This window comes from Rhinolophus hipposideros (assembly GCF_964194185.1).
Source record: "Rhinolophus hipposideros genome assembly, chromosome: 18".
In the NCBI taxonomy this organism is placed as follows: domain Eukaryota; kingdom Metazoa; phylum Chordata; class Mammalia; order Chiroptera; family Rhinolophidae; genus Rhinolophus; species Rhinolophus hipposideros.
In genome coordinates this window covers 13,864,739-13,879,573 of record NC_138064.1, presented here as the reverse complement: position 1 = coordinate 13,879,573, position 14,835 = coordinate 13,864,739, and the positions used below count along the sequence as shown (strand labels likewise).

The following is a 14,835-nucleotide window of genomic DNA, read 5'->3' as shown; positions in this document are numbered from 1 at the left end:
TAAAGTTGGATTATTTGTCCCCTATCAGATACAGTAGTCCACCCTTTATTCAAGGCGGATATGTTCCAAGACCCCCAGTGGATGCCTGAACCTTTGGATAGTCTTGAGCCCCATGCATACCATGACTTTTCCTACACACACACCAGTGATAAAGTTTAGTTAATAAATTAGGCACAGTAAGATAACTAATAAATAGAACAGTTGTAACAATACACTGTAATAAAAGTTATGTGAATGTGGCATTAAGTAAAGGTTACCTGAACATAAGCACAGTCGATCTAATAATCAAGACTGCTACTAAGTGACTAGTGGGCAGGTAGTGTATACAGCCTGGATACACAGGACAAAGGGAGGACTCTGGGTGGGATGAGATTGCATCCCGCTATGCAGAACGGCATGCAATTTAAAACTTACGAATGGTTTATTTCTGGAATGTTTCATTTAATATTTTCAGACTGGTTGACTGTGTATAACTGAAACTGCGGAAAAGGGGTGAGCATGGTATATGACTTGCAAATACTTTCTCCCATTGTGGGCTGTCTTCTCACTTGTTTGGTGATACCTTTTGCAACAGAAAAGCTTTTCATTTTGGTGAAGTCAAATTTATTCTTTTTTTCGCTTGTATTTCTGTTGTCATATCTCAGAAACCATTGCCTGATCCAAGGTTTAGGAAGATTTGTCCCTTATTTTCTTCTAAGGCTTTTATAGTTGTAACTCTTACATTTAGATCTTTGGTCCATTTTGAGTTAATTTTTGAATATGAGGAAAAGTAACATTTGAAAAGTAAAAGAGATCTTGCAGAATATTTCTGATTTCTAATACCTTTAAGTTACATATAGTTCAATGATATTCCTTCATTGACATGATAGATCACTAGAAATGGATGTTTGGCAGAGCTTAAAGAGCAACATCTCAGAAAAAGCAGAATGTTGACTAATATTACCAAGTTATGAGGGATAAACATAACTAGTTCTCGAGTTTTATATAAAGTTACCCAGAGTCATTGGTACTCTCTTTTATGGGTTGACTTTGGCCTTGGCAAATACACATTAATTACCTAAAGAATGCTTTTGAACTAAAGTAATTGTTATCAACTTAGTAAAAGTTTTATTCGTTAAGTGGTAGACCTATCTTCCTTGACATTCATTGCTAACTCCTGAATGACAGCTAAGTATTTCAATTAATAATTGCTAACAAAGGTTCTTCACAGCACAGTTTGGGAAATGCTGATGACATATAGTCCCATTGTCTGGAGCCTAATGATTCAGATGGCGTAGCTCAGACATTAGCTCCTGAGCATGTTGCTGGTTTGATCATGATTGCATTTTTGTTGTGGTAGAGTACACATAACATAAAATTTCCCATCTTAATCGTTTTTTTAAGTGTATAGTTCTATAGCGTTAAGTACGTTCATTGTCATGTAACAGGCCTCTTCATTTTGTAAAACAAAAACTCTATACTCATTGAAGAACTACTCTCCCCATTCCCTTTCCCTGTTCTACTTTGTCTCTATGAATCTGACTACTCTAGGGCCCTCATTTAAGGGGAATCATAGTATTTGTCCTTTTGTGACTGGCTTGTTTCACTTAGCATACTGTTCTTAAAATTCAGCCATGTTTTAACAGGTGTCAGAATTTCCTCGTCCAGGCTAAATAATATTCCATTTTATGTATGTACATTGTGTTTATCCATTTTTTTCATTGATAGTCATTTGGGTTTCCACCTTTTGGGTATTATGCTGTTACCATAGGTGTACAAATAGATCCATTCTGGTTCCTGCTTTCAGTTCTTTTGGATATATGGACAGAATTGGAATTGCTACATATATCACATATGGGAATTGTATTTTTACATTCATGGTATTTCGAATTCAGTATGATTAACCCTGTTTTACTGTCTAAGACATTAACCTATTTTAATTCTATTTCAAATATTCAGGCTGGTTATATACTTCATAAGAAAACAGCACATTTTTTTATAGACTAGATTTTGAGTTGGACATCTAATGAAAAGTTTTTGAATTTCAAATCGAGCAGTTTACAATAGCTTATTTCCTTTGCTTGAAAACCAGTTTGTAATAGAAATAGTATTGTGCTGATGGGTCTAAAAAGGTAGATGAACAATGTAAGGTGGTTTAGACTTTGATACAGGTTAAAATGCTGTTAAAAATTAAGGAAGATTTAATTATTTGGAATTGTTAATAATAGATTTCAGTGTTGTATTCCCAGTAAAATTTGCTTACAAGATTATTTTAACAGTTTAGTTAAAATACTAGGTACTGATACTATAAAACCTGCTGTTCAGAATTCCTTTGGGTTCACAACTTTCAGTTCTAAAACTTGATTTTAGTAATTTTGGGTAGAAATCTTTCTAAAGTGGAATACGTGATTCTCTGCCTACTTAAAGTATGCCTAACCGTGATGGCTCAAGTTTATAAATTTAAAAATTAACATTAAAGATGGAGTCATGTTCTTTTAAGATGTAAAACTGTGTGATCCAGTGCTGAAATACTCTTGGATGTTCTGAGTTCTTGTCTGCTTTTCTCTTTTTACCAGTAGCCATTTTTTGTTGCTGGCAGTGGGCCTGCCATAATAGCTTCACTTCCCACCTAATTACTTGTATTTAATCTCATATGGTTTGGGAAACTAATTGGTGAGTAAAATAGAATAAAAGTATTTGTGAGTGATAATTGACAAGCCATTTTGCATATTAAGATCACGACAGACTTTATTACATGAATTGGCTGTTCATAGAACTGACCACATACTTTCTGGTTTTGAAATATTCTCTGAGTGGGTGATTTCTTATTTCACAGGAACATGTTATATTTCATAACATCTAGAATTCTACTCTTGAGTCCCTCTCTGTTTTATTAGGTACTAGATGGCAGAATAATAGGGTCATCGTTACCAAATTATATGACTTAGGACTAAGTATAAATTACTCTCCTCCCTCCGATACTTTACGAGCAGGGTTCACATGTTTGATAGGTTAGTCTGACTTAGCTAGCGGCAAACTCTCTTAGCTGATTCATGGAAGCAGTAAATTGGCGTAAGCTATTAGCTGTTATAAAACAGGGACAGGAGGTTGTAAGATTTTTGGCCCTTAGAAAGTTACATTTTATTATAAATATCACCAAGAATTTTGAAAAGTAGAATATCAAGACCTTTCCTTTTTATCTTTTCCCATTATTAAACAGCATTTCAAAATTTCAAATTTTTTTTACTTCAAAGAAAAATGAGATTTTGTTTTTGATATGTCGTTGTTTAAGCAGATTCAGTGTTTCAGATATCGTTACTGTCCTGCATGTTAAGTTTAGCCTATTCGACTATATCATTCTCCTTCTTCATACCTACAGATTTCAAAGCTCTGGATTCTAGGTACTTGAAGACTTAATTTTTGTAGTATATAAAGTACTTGTCTTATTTTCCCCAATTCCTCATTATCTGTCCTGTTTTTCTTTGCCCAGTTATATCCTAAGGGAATCATAAATGCAAACAAAAGTTCATCCTTTGATGAACTGGGGGAAAAAGCCTCTCACCCCTTAGACCATTCAGGAGGGGATAATCATCAGAAAACAGTCAAGTACCCCCCCCCCCCCGCAAGTCAGTTTGTCTTGTTGGTTCACATTGAATTTCCTATCACATACACTTGGGACAGGCTTGACTCCTTAGCCAAGCTCTTAACAGCAGCTCTGGGATAAGCATGACCTCCCCACAAAATAAGGACTTTCATTAGTGCCTCTTCTGCCTGGTTATGTGCTGTTAGTTCATGACGGGAAGGAGAGCAGCTAACAGAGCTGCTCCGGGGAAGACAGCAGATGGGCACTGGCCGTGATGTGGCTGCTTTTGTTTGACGTAAAGTGAGTCTGGCTGTTGATGCACCATGTACAGCTCTCTAAAAAGTGACCACAGGATGTAGGCATGGAAACTCGCACCAGTGTTTTCTTTCAGATTCACTCGGATTTACACATTTTTCGGCGTCTTCATTGAAAATCTTAATCAAATAACTATCACAACAGGGCTTTGAGGCCTGTAGTTTGGTGCATTGCTGTTTTAACATGGTTTTCCAGTTGTATTTTACTGTGCGCGGGTGCCTGAGTCCATATACATGCAAACTCATATATCAACCAGTTTTCATTTATTTATGAATCATATGTTGTCAAAGGTTGTCTTGCAAATTAATAGTTATTACATCAAAATAATAGGGAAGATAATGTAGTGTTAAAATTTCTATGGAATAAAGTTACCTGCATGTCGGTTCAGAAAAGTCTGATTGCTACTTCATTCACACATGCTGCTTTTTATTTCAAGAAGGCAAAATCCATAGCGAAATACTATGTAAAATATTTTCTTTGTGATATAATTAAATAATAGAAGTAAACATTTTAAAAGTGTAATCTTTCTTTATACTATACTTGATTGAATTAAGGAACTTATGTTTGGTCTCACTTTTCTCAAAAGTTGCAAAATTATTTTTTGTCAGGAAGATGAGAATGTGTCCACTTCTCCAGATCCTGCAAGTAAGCGTGTACACGGAGCAGGCTTTTGCTTTGATTCCAGGTAATTTTTCTCTTTCTTGTGTAGAATTTGGATTAGACAGACCAGTGATTCTCAAAGTTTGTTCCTTGGAAACTTGTTAGAAATGGGTATGATCAGGGCCCTACCTTGTACCTTCTGATCCAAAACTCTTGGCCTGGGGCCCAGCAGTGCTTTAGCTTAACCTGCTCTCCAGTGACTACTGCATGGTGCCCTTTGCTTGCAGTGCTACAAACACTCTGTTGTTAAACCAAACAAGCACTTGGGAATTAGAAGTTGTATGAATTTTTGTAGGTTTTCAGAAGCCATTTTCTGTTAGTTAAAAAGTGAAGACTTGTCACTAAGCCTCATTTCACATAATGTGATTGTATTTTGGGGATTTTCGTGAAGAAGAGATTTTTCTTTGCCAGTCTAATTGTAAAACTCAGTTTAGAAACTTTTGTAAATGGTTTATACAATTGTCAATAGCAAGCATTTAGAAGCAGAAAAAGGTTTCTTGAGTAACTGAAGGCTTTCGAGGTAAGTTGTTTAGTGTGAATCAGTTTAACTAGATTAAGTGTAACTTTGTCACATCTTGAAGAAATCTGTTGTTAGAAGTTTATTAGAAATATGTAATGGTTTCATTTTCCTATTTCTTCAAGCTTTGATGTTCACAAGAAGTGCCCCCTCTGTGAATTAATGTTCCCTCCCAACTATGATCAGATCAAATTTGAAGAGCACGTTGAAAGTCACTGGAAGGTGTGCCCAGTGTGCAGCGAGCAGTTCCCGCCCGACTACGACCAGCGGGGTTTTGAAAGGCATGTGCACACCCATTTTGACCAGAATGTTTTAAATTTTGAGTAGTTACCTTTTTCTATGAGTTAATAACACAGTTGAGGAGTTAAACAAAATCATCTCAGACCACTGAGGAGGCCACAGGTAATCACTTTCCTGCGCCTGCGACTGCACTTTTCTGACCAAGAGCTACTTTGAGTTTGGTGTTACTAGGGTCAGGGTCAGCCTTTGGCTTATCAATAAATATAATTTTAACCTCTTTCAATCTTACCTGCTTAAGAAAAGAAGTTCTTGTCTGTTTGTATCTTTATTTATTCCCTAGTTTGCAAAATTATATGACTAAAGGAAACAAGGATTACTTTCATGTTACTGCACTGCAAACATGTATGTATAATGTGCTTTTTAGACTATCCTCAAGTTTCTGTTGACCTTGTTGATTGAGCATGACTACTAAATATTATGTAATAAAAAAAATTTATCATGAGAGTCTTGCAAAGTAATTCTTTGAATACAGAAACTTGCATAATTTAGCCCATGAGATGATGGTTTTTAACCCTCTTTAGAAATGGAGGTGTGTGTAGAATGAGATCACATGCTTGCAGTAGAGCAAATACCCTTTTCACATTTGAAATGTTTGGGAATTAATGGAAGTCATATTGCTAATTCATTGCTAAAAAATTGTAGAATAACCTGAATTACTATATTTAAGCCATCTTAAAGTTGTATTTCTAATAGGAAAATGGAACAAGATATGTAAGTACAATCGTTTCATATTAAATGATGTACTAAATAATGGTGTTTGTGGCATAAAAATCACAGAAAATATATCTTTTTCACATTTTCCTGATGAGAATATAACTGAAATAAAATTCTTAGGTGATTAAAAATGTAATACATAAACCCAAATCAAAGCAATGTATTTTAAGTTATGTCTCTGCTGTGTATAGTATTCTCATTAACATTAAAGAGGACACACATTTTTGGTGGTAATTTCATTGTCAAATTTATTTGCAATAGTTTTTCCTTAACTCTAGCATCTTGAACGTCTTTTTCCCCCATTTGTGTCTTTAAGTTTTGAACTGTATTGTATTCCTTTCTGTTTTATAACACGAATGTTAAGAATTTAAAGTTCTGACTTTTTGGTTCTGCTGCTTTTGTAGTTATGAAAATATTTGATGTTGTCCTAATAAGCAAACGAGCTATTTAAGATGTTAAGCTTATACTCGGCATGGTGGCATTTTGGGTGCTGTATATGAACTGCATTACACATCATGTTGCTTGTATTTTTTTCTGGGCACACAACTTGTATATCGTTGGAATCCTTTAAAAAGATTTTTGAGTCAAGGGAAAAACAGTGTCAGGCTGTCGTCAGATGCCAGATGTTAGGACGTGGCATACCTGGGGCAGCAGTATTGAAGATGCCATGTTTTACTTTCCTGCTAAGCAGAATGTATTCAAGTAAAACATGTTGAGTGATAGGAGCATTTTTTTGCATTGATTCCAGACCGTGTTCACTTTTTAAAACCTTCGAATAGTGTAGTCTACTACTACTGGTGAGATGATTGTTCATCTTACTAGTCTAAATAGTTTTTGGCCCCACGCTATAATTATTATTTTTCTTTTATCTTAAGTGTTTTGGTGTTTTTCAGGTATCTTTTTGTAATGATTTCAAAAATAGGTTTAATCCCACTGTGGTCTGAGAACATGGTCTGTATGATTTCTATTCTCAGGAAGTGGATGCTCTGCGTGAGCTCAAACATTGTGTCTTCTGCGGTTGTTGGATGCAGGTTAGTTCATTGAGTTCACGAAGTCCTTACTGACCCTCTAACTGCTGGGTCTGTCCGTGACTGCTAAGGGGGTGCTAACAGCTCCAAGCAAAGGAGTGGGTTTATTTCTCCTCACATTTCTATCACTTTTGGCCTCCCATATTTTGATGCCCTGTTTGTTGTTAGGCAAAAACTATTAAGGATTAAAAAGCAATGCATTCTAATCTAAGCAAAAAATTAAATACAGTTTTCATGTGTGAGCTGAATTCTGTAAAAAATGCGGGGAGGAGCCCAAGGTAGACCAAGGCGCTAGTCCCTGTGGTAAACTTGATACTGGCTTTTCATAACGGATGCTAATGACAATAAAGAGCCGTCCTTATTTTGGGTCAGAGACAGTTTATTTTAAATGTGATTTAATTTACATTTATAAGCAGCTTTTCTTGACAGGAATTTTGATTCATTTAAATTGCCTTCAGTTCTAAAACCTCTGTTGCTTTCAAACTTAATGCTCTGTCCCCAACAAAACATATGAAAATATAATTTAAAGCACAGTTTTCACAGACACAGTACAATACATTCACTATACACGGTATAACAAAATATTCCCATCCTTACCGGTTTAGTAATACTGTCACAATGAATAAGCAAATAGAAATCGGAATTTGTTTTCTAGTTGAAAGAAATGTTAACATGCACAATGACATTTTATGACTGTTTAGCTGTTGAACTACTAATCCAGCCTGCAGTTTCTTGCACTAGAAGGAGCGAAGCTAAATAATTGCTGGCCTGAAAACACCTTGGTCAATTATAGGTAGATACGAAGTAGCCAAGTAGGGCCGCCTATGCACCAACGGCTGCTCATGTCTGGAGCACCCTTTTAAACATACGCGGAAACACTGTACATTCAGGACCAAGACCACGCTTCAGAGAGCCGAGGAAATTTTCAGAGGGCAGTGTCTTTATAAATACTTAAAAACCCCTCATCACAAGGGGTTCACAACTGAAGAATATAGAAGCTTACCCATCTGGCTAACAGAATTGTCATCCTTTCCAAGTGTCTGAAAAAAGCAAGGAGGGACACCTGCTTTCCAGCTGTGAGACTTTCATCAAATGGGGACATGGGAAGAAAGTTACAAGCAGTGTGAGTTTGCTTTTCACCAATTTTGTGAGCAGTTGGCAATCTCAGAGCAATTTTTATTGCATAATTAGGCAACTGGTAAACACTCACGTTTAAGGAATAGCACTTGGGAGAAAAGAACACTCAAGGCATGATGGTATTGTTGGTGAGAAAGACTTCAGGAATGGTCCAGACGTAGGTTATTCTAAGGGGTCACATATTAGTCATTTCTCCTTTGACCACCTGCTGCAAGAAAGCACTTAATTGTCAATAAGGCTCAATTTCATATTTCAGCAAATTGTTTTATAAAGCTAAACAGACATTTATAATGGGAATACAGACATCTACAATGTGATAGGAAAAGGGCCTTTAAAAAAAACTAAAAACACAATGAGCATGAAGAAGAGGCAATAGGGGCTTTAACAAAAATGTTTCTTTGAACCGTGTGTGGAATTTTAATTCTTATTTGCAACCCACAGGTTTGTTAGGGCAGTGGTTGTAAGAATTGGCAACACATAAAACATTAAATCTGTTGGCAATAGAGAACTACAAAGTGCTTTAAAACTTCACCTAAAGATGAAGATAGAACTAAATTTCACACAAAAATTTGTACGTAAGTATTTCAAAGAGTTTCCTAACAGGTTTCAAGGATAACTAGTTCACTAAACTGTTATCTTGGTCTGCAACTATTAATAGGCATAAATCGATCCCCTTGCACCCAGCAGGCACTCAAGGGGATGCTTGTTGAAGAGTGAACTGAAGAGACTATTTTGTACAAAAATGCCATTGATAACACTAAAATAATTGGTAAGTCAGATGGCAAGATTTTCAGCTTTTTAAAGGGCAAAAGGACTTGCAAGATAATATAAAACACAGAAAGCACACCTTTTATGTATGTTATTTAAATATGAAAATATTTTAGCATATTATGTTAAACATTCTTAATTTATATTTCCATTACCTAAAGTCTTTCTACTCACAAATACTAACTCCATTATGTAAGGCATGGTAACCAGTTTGATAATGAAGGTATTATTTTGGTTTTGAACATAGAGAGTTGATGTGTTGAAAAACAACTTCAATCACATTACAATCTTGGGGAAAAGAAAACCTCAGTGCCAGCCCCTCGTCCCCCAGTTGCTATCACTGCAATACAACTAAATAATATGCAACATGCCCTCAGTCATATTTTGTTTTGGGGGAAATGTGCTGAAGAACCTAGAGCTTTTTTGTTTAGCACCTTATATCAAAGTAATGGAAATGGGTATGATGATCACATGTGCAAATGTACAAAATCATTAACTCTACAAAGATACATCATTCCAAAATTACAGAAAAAATTTAAAGCATGCATTTAATTCCTTAAAGGGTTGCTGAATGCTTCCCCTGAAAAAAGGTGGCTGTTTTCAAAATCAGCAACTGCTGGTGAGGATTTCTTGGCACAGTTATGACCAGCATGTTATTGCTGCATCTTCCTGATGATCTCAGCTGACACCGGGGGATGGAAATTGATTGTGTGGTGCCGCAGGCCCTGAGCTGTCTTGTAACTCTTACCACAACGACATTTGAATGGCTTGCGCACACGAATCTGTGTTCTGTGACCATTCTTAGCGTGGTACTTTATGCCATTCACGTTCTGTGGAGGAGAGAAGACGACCACATATTAGATGGAGTCATACTGTCTGTCAGGCTGGGGAAAACCGCATCTGGATGGCAGTCAGCTCCTGGGTGGCAGCTGTTTACAGAGCAAGCTGTGCAGACAGGGTCATGCCCACAGCTAACAAGGCAATTCCAAATATGCCTCAATCTGAAAACGAAAGGACTGACCACATTTTATGTAAAATATGTTTTAAGACTTAGACTGTAGAATGTAGAAGCACAGTTCCTCTGCCTGGATCTTTGCTTCCTCTGAATCCTTTTCCACTGTAAAGAATGCTAAAGATGGGCATATATATATATATATATATATATATATTTAAAGAAAAAGTCCTCAGGATGCCCCCTCATCTTTCTAAAGAAGACACAGTTGAGAGCAAAGAGTGCAAGATGTGTATAAACTGACAAGAACTGATAGTAATCCCTGCCTTACCTAGAGTTTTCGTCGGCTTCTACTCTGCGGCAAGTCAGCTCCCAGAGACAATACCTGCCCACAAGTAAGTACCTAAGAGCAGACTAGGCCCTGCTTTTATTTATGGACTACATTCCAAACCTACAGTGCACTTTAAAAATCTTCCGATTGTGGACGTCTCAGCAACAGGAGAATTCCAAACTTCATATTGGCACACAAATCTTAAATGATACATAAAAGATCAAAATGCTTTCTGGCGTTCTTTTAATTGGTACTTTCTGTGGAAGACTCCATGCCTAGAATCACTCTATAGATTTTAAACAATTACTGTCGCTCATCCCAATTAGATAGTGAGGTGTAAGAAAGAATAAATGGCAGGGGTGATACTAGAGCATGGGTCCCGGAAAATTTCCAAGTCAGCTATTGCCAGATAGGGAGTAAGGGAAACGAGAACAAGCTTGAGCCATGAAGTTGCTACGCACACCTCACTGGGGGGTGGTCTGTTCCCTGAAGTATCACCCGAATCTAGTCCCAGCAGGCCCAGTCCTGTGCCCCACCTAATGGAGGCGGACACAGCTGTCTTCTCTTTCTTAAGATGCCCTGTGTGAGCTCTCAGAGAATAGGGGTGGGCTTTCTGCTGCTGTATCCTGGGCATCTAGCACAGTGCTACTTGTGAGTGATACGAATTTGTTAGCATGTGCTTCACTATTCTAGAAATTGGGAGTTGCCATTCAGCAGTGTGTTTAGTGGTTATTACCGTTTACGTTTCCCTCTTAGAGAGTCACAGTGCACATTCATACTTTAAAAGAAGCCCTATGGTAGAGAATCCTGCTTGACTTTGTGGAACCCAGGGGTGCCAAATAGCGACCCTCTGGCCATGCGTGGAATCCAAGGAGTTGAATCACAAGGACCCCGTGCACCTTCAGCCCTCGTCCTTCCTGCATCAGTCCCTGCATGCAGGGCAAGGAAGGCCCTCACTAGTCTTCTAGGGGGAATAAGCTTGCTGCAATGGGACATGAAGAGGGCAGTGAGAGTGGCAGAATCAGACCCATTAATACAGTCAGATGGGTAGACAAGCCCTGCCACCCCCCCAGACGCCCAGGCATGGAAAGCAGCCAACCTGTATATGCAGCAGCCCCCCCCCCCCCGGCATCTTGCTGCAACCACAAGAGACCCCGGCGAGAACTGCCTTGCTGGAGCCAGGCAACCCGCACAACCATGAAAGATAATTGTTTTAAGCTACTTGAAAGAGAGTTAATAATAGTTTTATGACCATTAGAGAAAGGCTGTCAAGTTTCCAAGTAATAGTAACAATATGTTAGGAAGTCTGGTTCACAAATGCCAGAAATTTCCATCTGCCTGCTTCACAGCCCCGTTTCTTAGCTCAGCGTACTCATTGAGCACCTTGTTGGGTCCCTTTCTGTGGATGAAGAGTTACCAAAACATTTCATATCCTCGTTCTCACAGGGGACTTGTTGCAAGATGGATCATTAAAAATCCAACTACCCCTGAGCCCCAGCGCTACTCACACCTTGTCAGAAAATGGGGGAAACAAAACCTAAACTGCCCAAGAAGCAGAAAGGCATAGCAACTCCAACCATATCAGGGCTTAGTCTCCATCTAGGTCTGAGTTTTTGTAACTAATTGAGGGAAAGGTATAAAACCAGAAACAAAGCAACAGGAAGCCAGGCTAACACGAAACCAGATCCAGAGTTCCCCAGGAGCAGGACAAGCCCAGCTTCCAGCAGGTTCTGGGTTCTGTTCCCAGCTTGAATGTGGACATTGTGTTGCGTATCTGGCTGTGAGACTGCGGAAAACAGCCAGTTCCATACATCAGCGTTAGTACTCTGGAAAAATTAGGAAACGAGTTGCACTTTTGGAAACATATGGCCTTTCCAGGGTTGGCCACAGAACCTAAAAAACCCTACCATACTATCTCTTTCTCTTTGATGCTGAGATTTAAAACTTTCACATGTCATTGGACACCCTTATCACAAATGTTAGTACAAGCGGTAATCAGACTCAAGATTTCTTTCCCCATCTGTTCATTCGCGTGTAACATTGGGAACTTTTACTTTCTCAGACTTGAGGAGCTTAAAAAGATTCACTTGAGTTTCTAATTGCAGAGATTCTAAGGTGAGTTTGGTCTTTCAAAAACATTTAACAAAATAAACAATGGGGGGCAACTTGACAATGGAATGCTTAAATCGTCTGGTCTCTGAAAAGAGGAAAGGGAATTAAGCTTCAGTAGGGCAAGGATGTAACTAGCATTGAGTCTCTTCTCATGCTGAGTACGTGATGTCTGTTGTACTCAGTGCTCATGTTTTAGATGAAACTGACACGCAGAGACGCTCACTTTCTGGAATCACGAAGCTGCTAAAGGATAAGGCTGTAATGGGAAGCCTGGTTTCAGAGTCCATGTTTCCCTTCAAAAGACCGTGCAGCGAAATAAAGTGCTAGGTGTGCATTCCTGGGTACAACCAGCTGGTGGTCTTTGGAAAATCTGAGGAGCTGGGAAGGATTGGGACACTCAGTCTGGAGAATAGTAGTGCCAATGAAGTACAATGGCCGGACAGGGCTCACATGGGAAGGAAGGGGGCAAGGCAGGAGGTGCAAAGCAGGACCTAAGGCGGGCTGGGCAAGGCTGGCGTCGGTTCATGTCCCGCCAGGCACTACCTGCCCTGATGAGGGAACTGAGCCCATCAGTGGACAGCGACAGAGAGGCTCTTCTCAAAAGTCCAAATCAAATCACGAAGCCTCGAGTCTGGACACCAAGCTGCACCATCATGACCTTAACTGTATTTGATCTTCGTTGTCGGTATTCAGGCCTGAATAAATCCAATATGTGACATGTGCCCTTGATATAAAAACCATAACTTTCAATTTCCTGTGGGCCTTGATGTTCTCTGTGAAGGAGAGGATGCAGTCGCTTGGGGATTTGATGAAGAAAAGTGAAAAAACAAGCTGGGGTTGCTGGTGGTGGTGGTCATATTAGAGTTAAAAGTGAAGCCACTTGCCGCAGCCTGGGGGTACCCCACCTGCCCCAGAGAGCCGAGATCCAAATCCCGCCCCGTTGGAGCTGGTGTGGTGGCACATGGCACGCCCTGGGTGAGTTGGGTCTCTCTTCGTCCCTGATTATTAAAGTAATATGTACATTGTGGGTAATTGTAGAAATTTAGAAAATACAGAGCATAAAAAAAAGGTGTAACCACTGCTTAACCTTTGAGGTATTTCAGTAGTTTTCCTGAGAGAGAGAGCAGACAAGAGCGGATCCCCGCATCATTACATGTGTTTTGAAGATGGGATTGATGTCAGAATGCTCTCCTGTGCCCCTTCTGTTAGAAATGTAGCGTTTCCCTCATTTGTGCTGACTTGAAGTAGTGTGGTGAACGTGCTTGTACGTCACTCTGCATCCCTGGTGAGGGGCTTCGGATAAACTTCTAGGACCACGGAGCAAGTTCTGATTATCTGCTCCCACCAAGGCTTCTGATGGGACCCTTAGGGGACCCTTTGGTCCTCTGGGGGAGAGAATGGCCGAAGTCTCCCTTTTGGGGACACCCCGAGCTACACTGGTGCTCGACCGCATGTAGATGCCAGAAGCCAGGCTTTGTTGCTGAAATGACTTTCTCAGTGTGGCAGCGGACTCTTGCAGAGAGGAACTTTGCAGGGGGAGGGTTTGGTCTCTTCTGTTTCTTAAAAGGAGCAAAATGCTGTTAAATCCTAACAACTAATGTAAAAATTATTAAAGGGAAAAACTTCAAAGCTCGGCCAACCCATCCTTGAAACCCATTCCCAAGTATGAGGAGGAAGGCGTCCTTCCTCTTTTGCCCAAAGTCAGAGGGAAAGTGGGAGCAGCAGCAAAGTGGACGGGGTCAGTTGTCCCTGGCCTGGAAGGTGTCTGGGAGGGAGCCAGAGGAATGACTCACGCTGCTGCTCCGGGTTCTGGGGGTCAGCGGGGAGCCCACCGGTCCTCTTCCCCATGCGTTTCTGTCTCCTTTTATCTGCAGAGTACTTCCCGTGCCCAAGACCTCGGCTGGGTGCTGAGGAGGGGTCCTGCCAGCGGTAGGAATAGAGCGTGTGGAAAGGTCAGAGGACAGACCTTCGGGAGTGGCGAGTCAGTCTGGGAAAGTGGTGAGGGCTTCCCAGAGGAGGTGGCAGGCAATAAACAATGGCAGGCAACTTGACAATGGAATGCTTAAATTGTCTGGGGTGTGCTATGCCTTGAGAAATGAGGGGAATTCAAATGAGCGGTACTGAGGGGAGCGGAGGGGGAGGGAGACAACCTAGGTTACGGGGGCAACAGCTCCGAGACTCAGCTCTACTGCACCCCTCTCCCGTGTCCTGCTCAGTGTGGCGTCTGCGAAGTTAGATAACCTCATTTTTCAGTTCTGCAAATGCCAACGAAATGGTGAGGAGAGCCCATCTCGAGTCAGGGCCCAGGAGACTCACTGGGTAGAGGAGACCCCCTGCCGACAAGGCAGAAATCCAAGTCTGGAGTCAGCCCTGGGAGTAAACGGTGGCAGCACTTGTGACTCCTGCCTGACTGCGCAGCACACCAGCTCACTAAACCCT

At 40.1% G+C, this 14,835-nt stretch overlaps 2 protein-coding genes across 5 annotated transcripts in view; one reads left to right on the top strand and one right to left on the bottom strand.

The window, feature by feature from the left end:
* TAX1BP1 (Tax1 binding protein 1) overlaps nucleotides 1–7,462 on the top strand; it is a 71,315-nt gene extending 63,853 nt beyond the window's left edge. For all 4 annotated transcript variants that reach the window (XM_081079660.1, XM_081079659.1, XM_081079661.1 and 1 more), the window contains 2 exons: nucleotides 4,486–4,562; nucleotides 5,180–7,462. In XM_081079660.1, the coding sequence (XP_080935786.1) occupies nucleotides 4,486–4,562; nucleotides 5,180–5,381 (279 nt within the window). In that variant the 3' untranslated portion in view covers nucleotides 5,382–7,462. The remainder of the gene's footprint in view (nucleotides 1–4,485; nucleotides 4,563–5,179) is intronic.
* The window catches only part of JAZF1 (JAZF zinc finger 1), a 307,976-nt gene continuing 300,602 nt past the window's right edge, over nucleotides 7,462–14,835 (bottom strand). Inside the window, exon 5 of the mRNA XM_081079665.1 lies at nucleotides 7,462–9,831. Within this exon, the coding sequence (XP_080935791.1) occupies nucleotides 9,655–9,831 (177 nt within the window). The 3' untranslated portion in view covers nucleotides 7,462–9,654. The remainder of the gene's footprint in view (nucleotides 9,832–14,835) is intronic.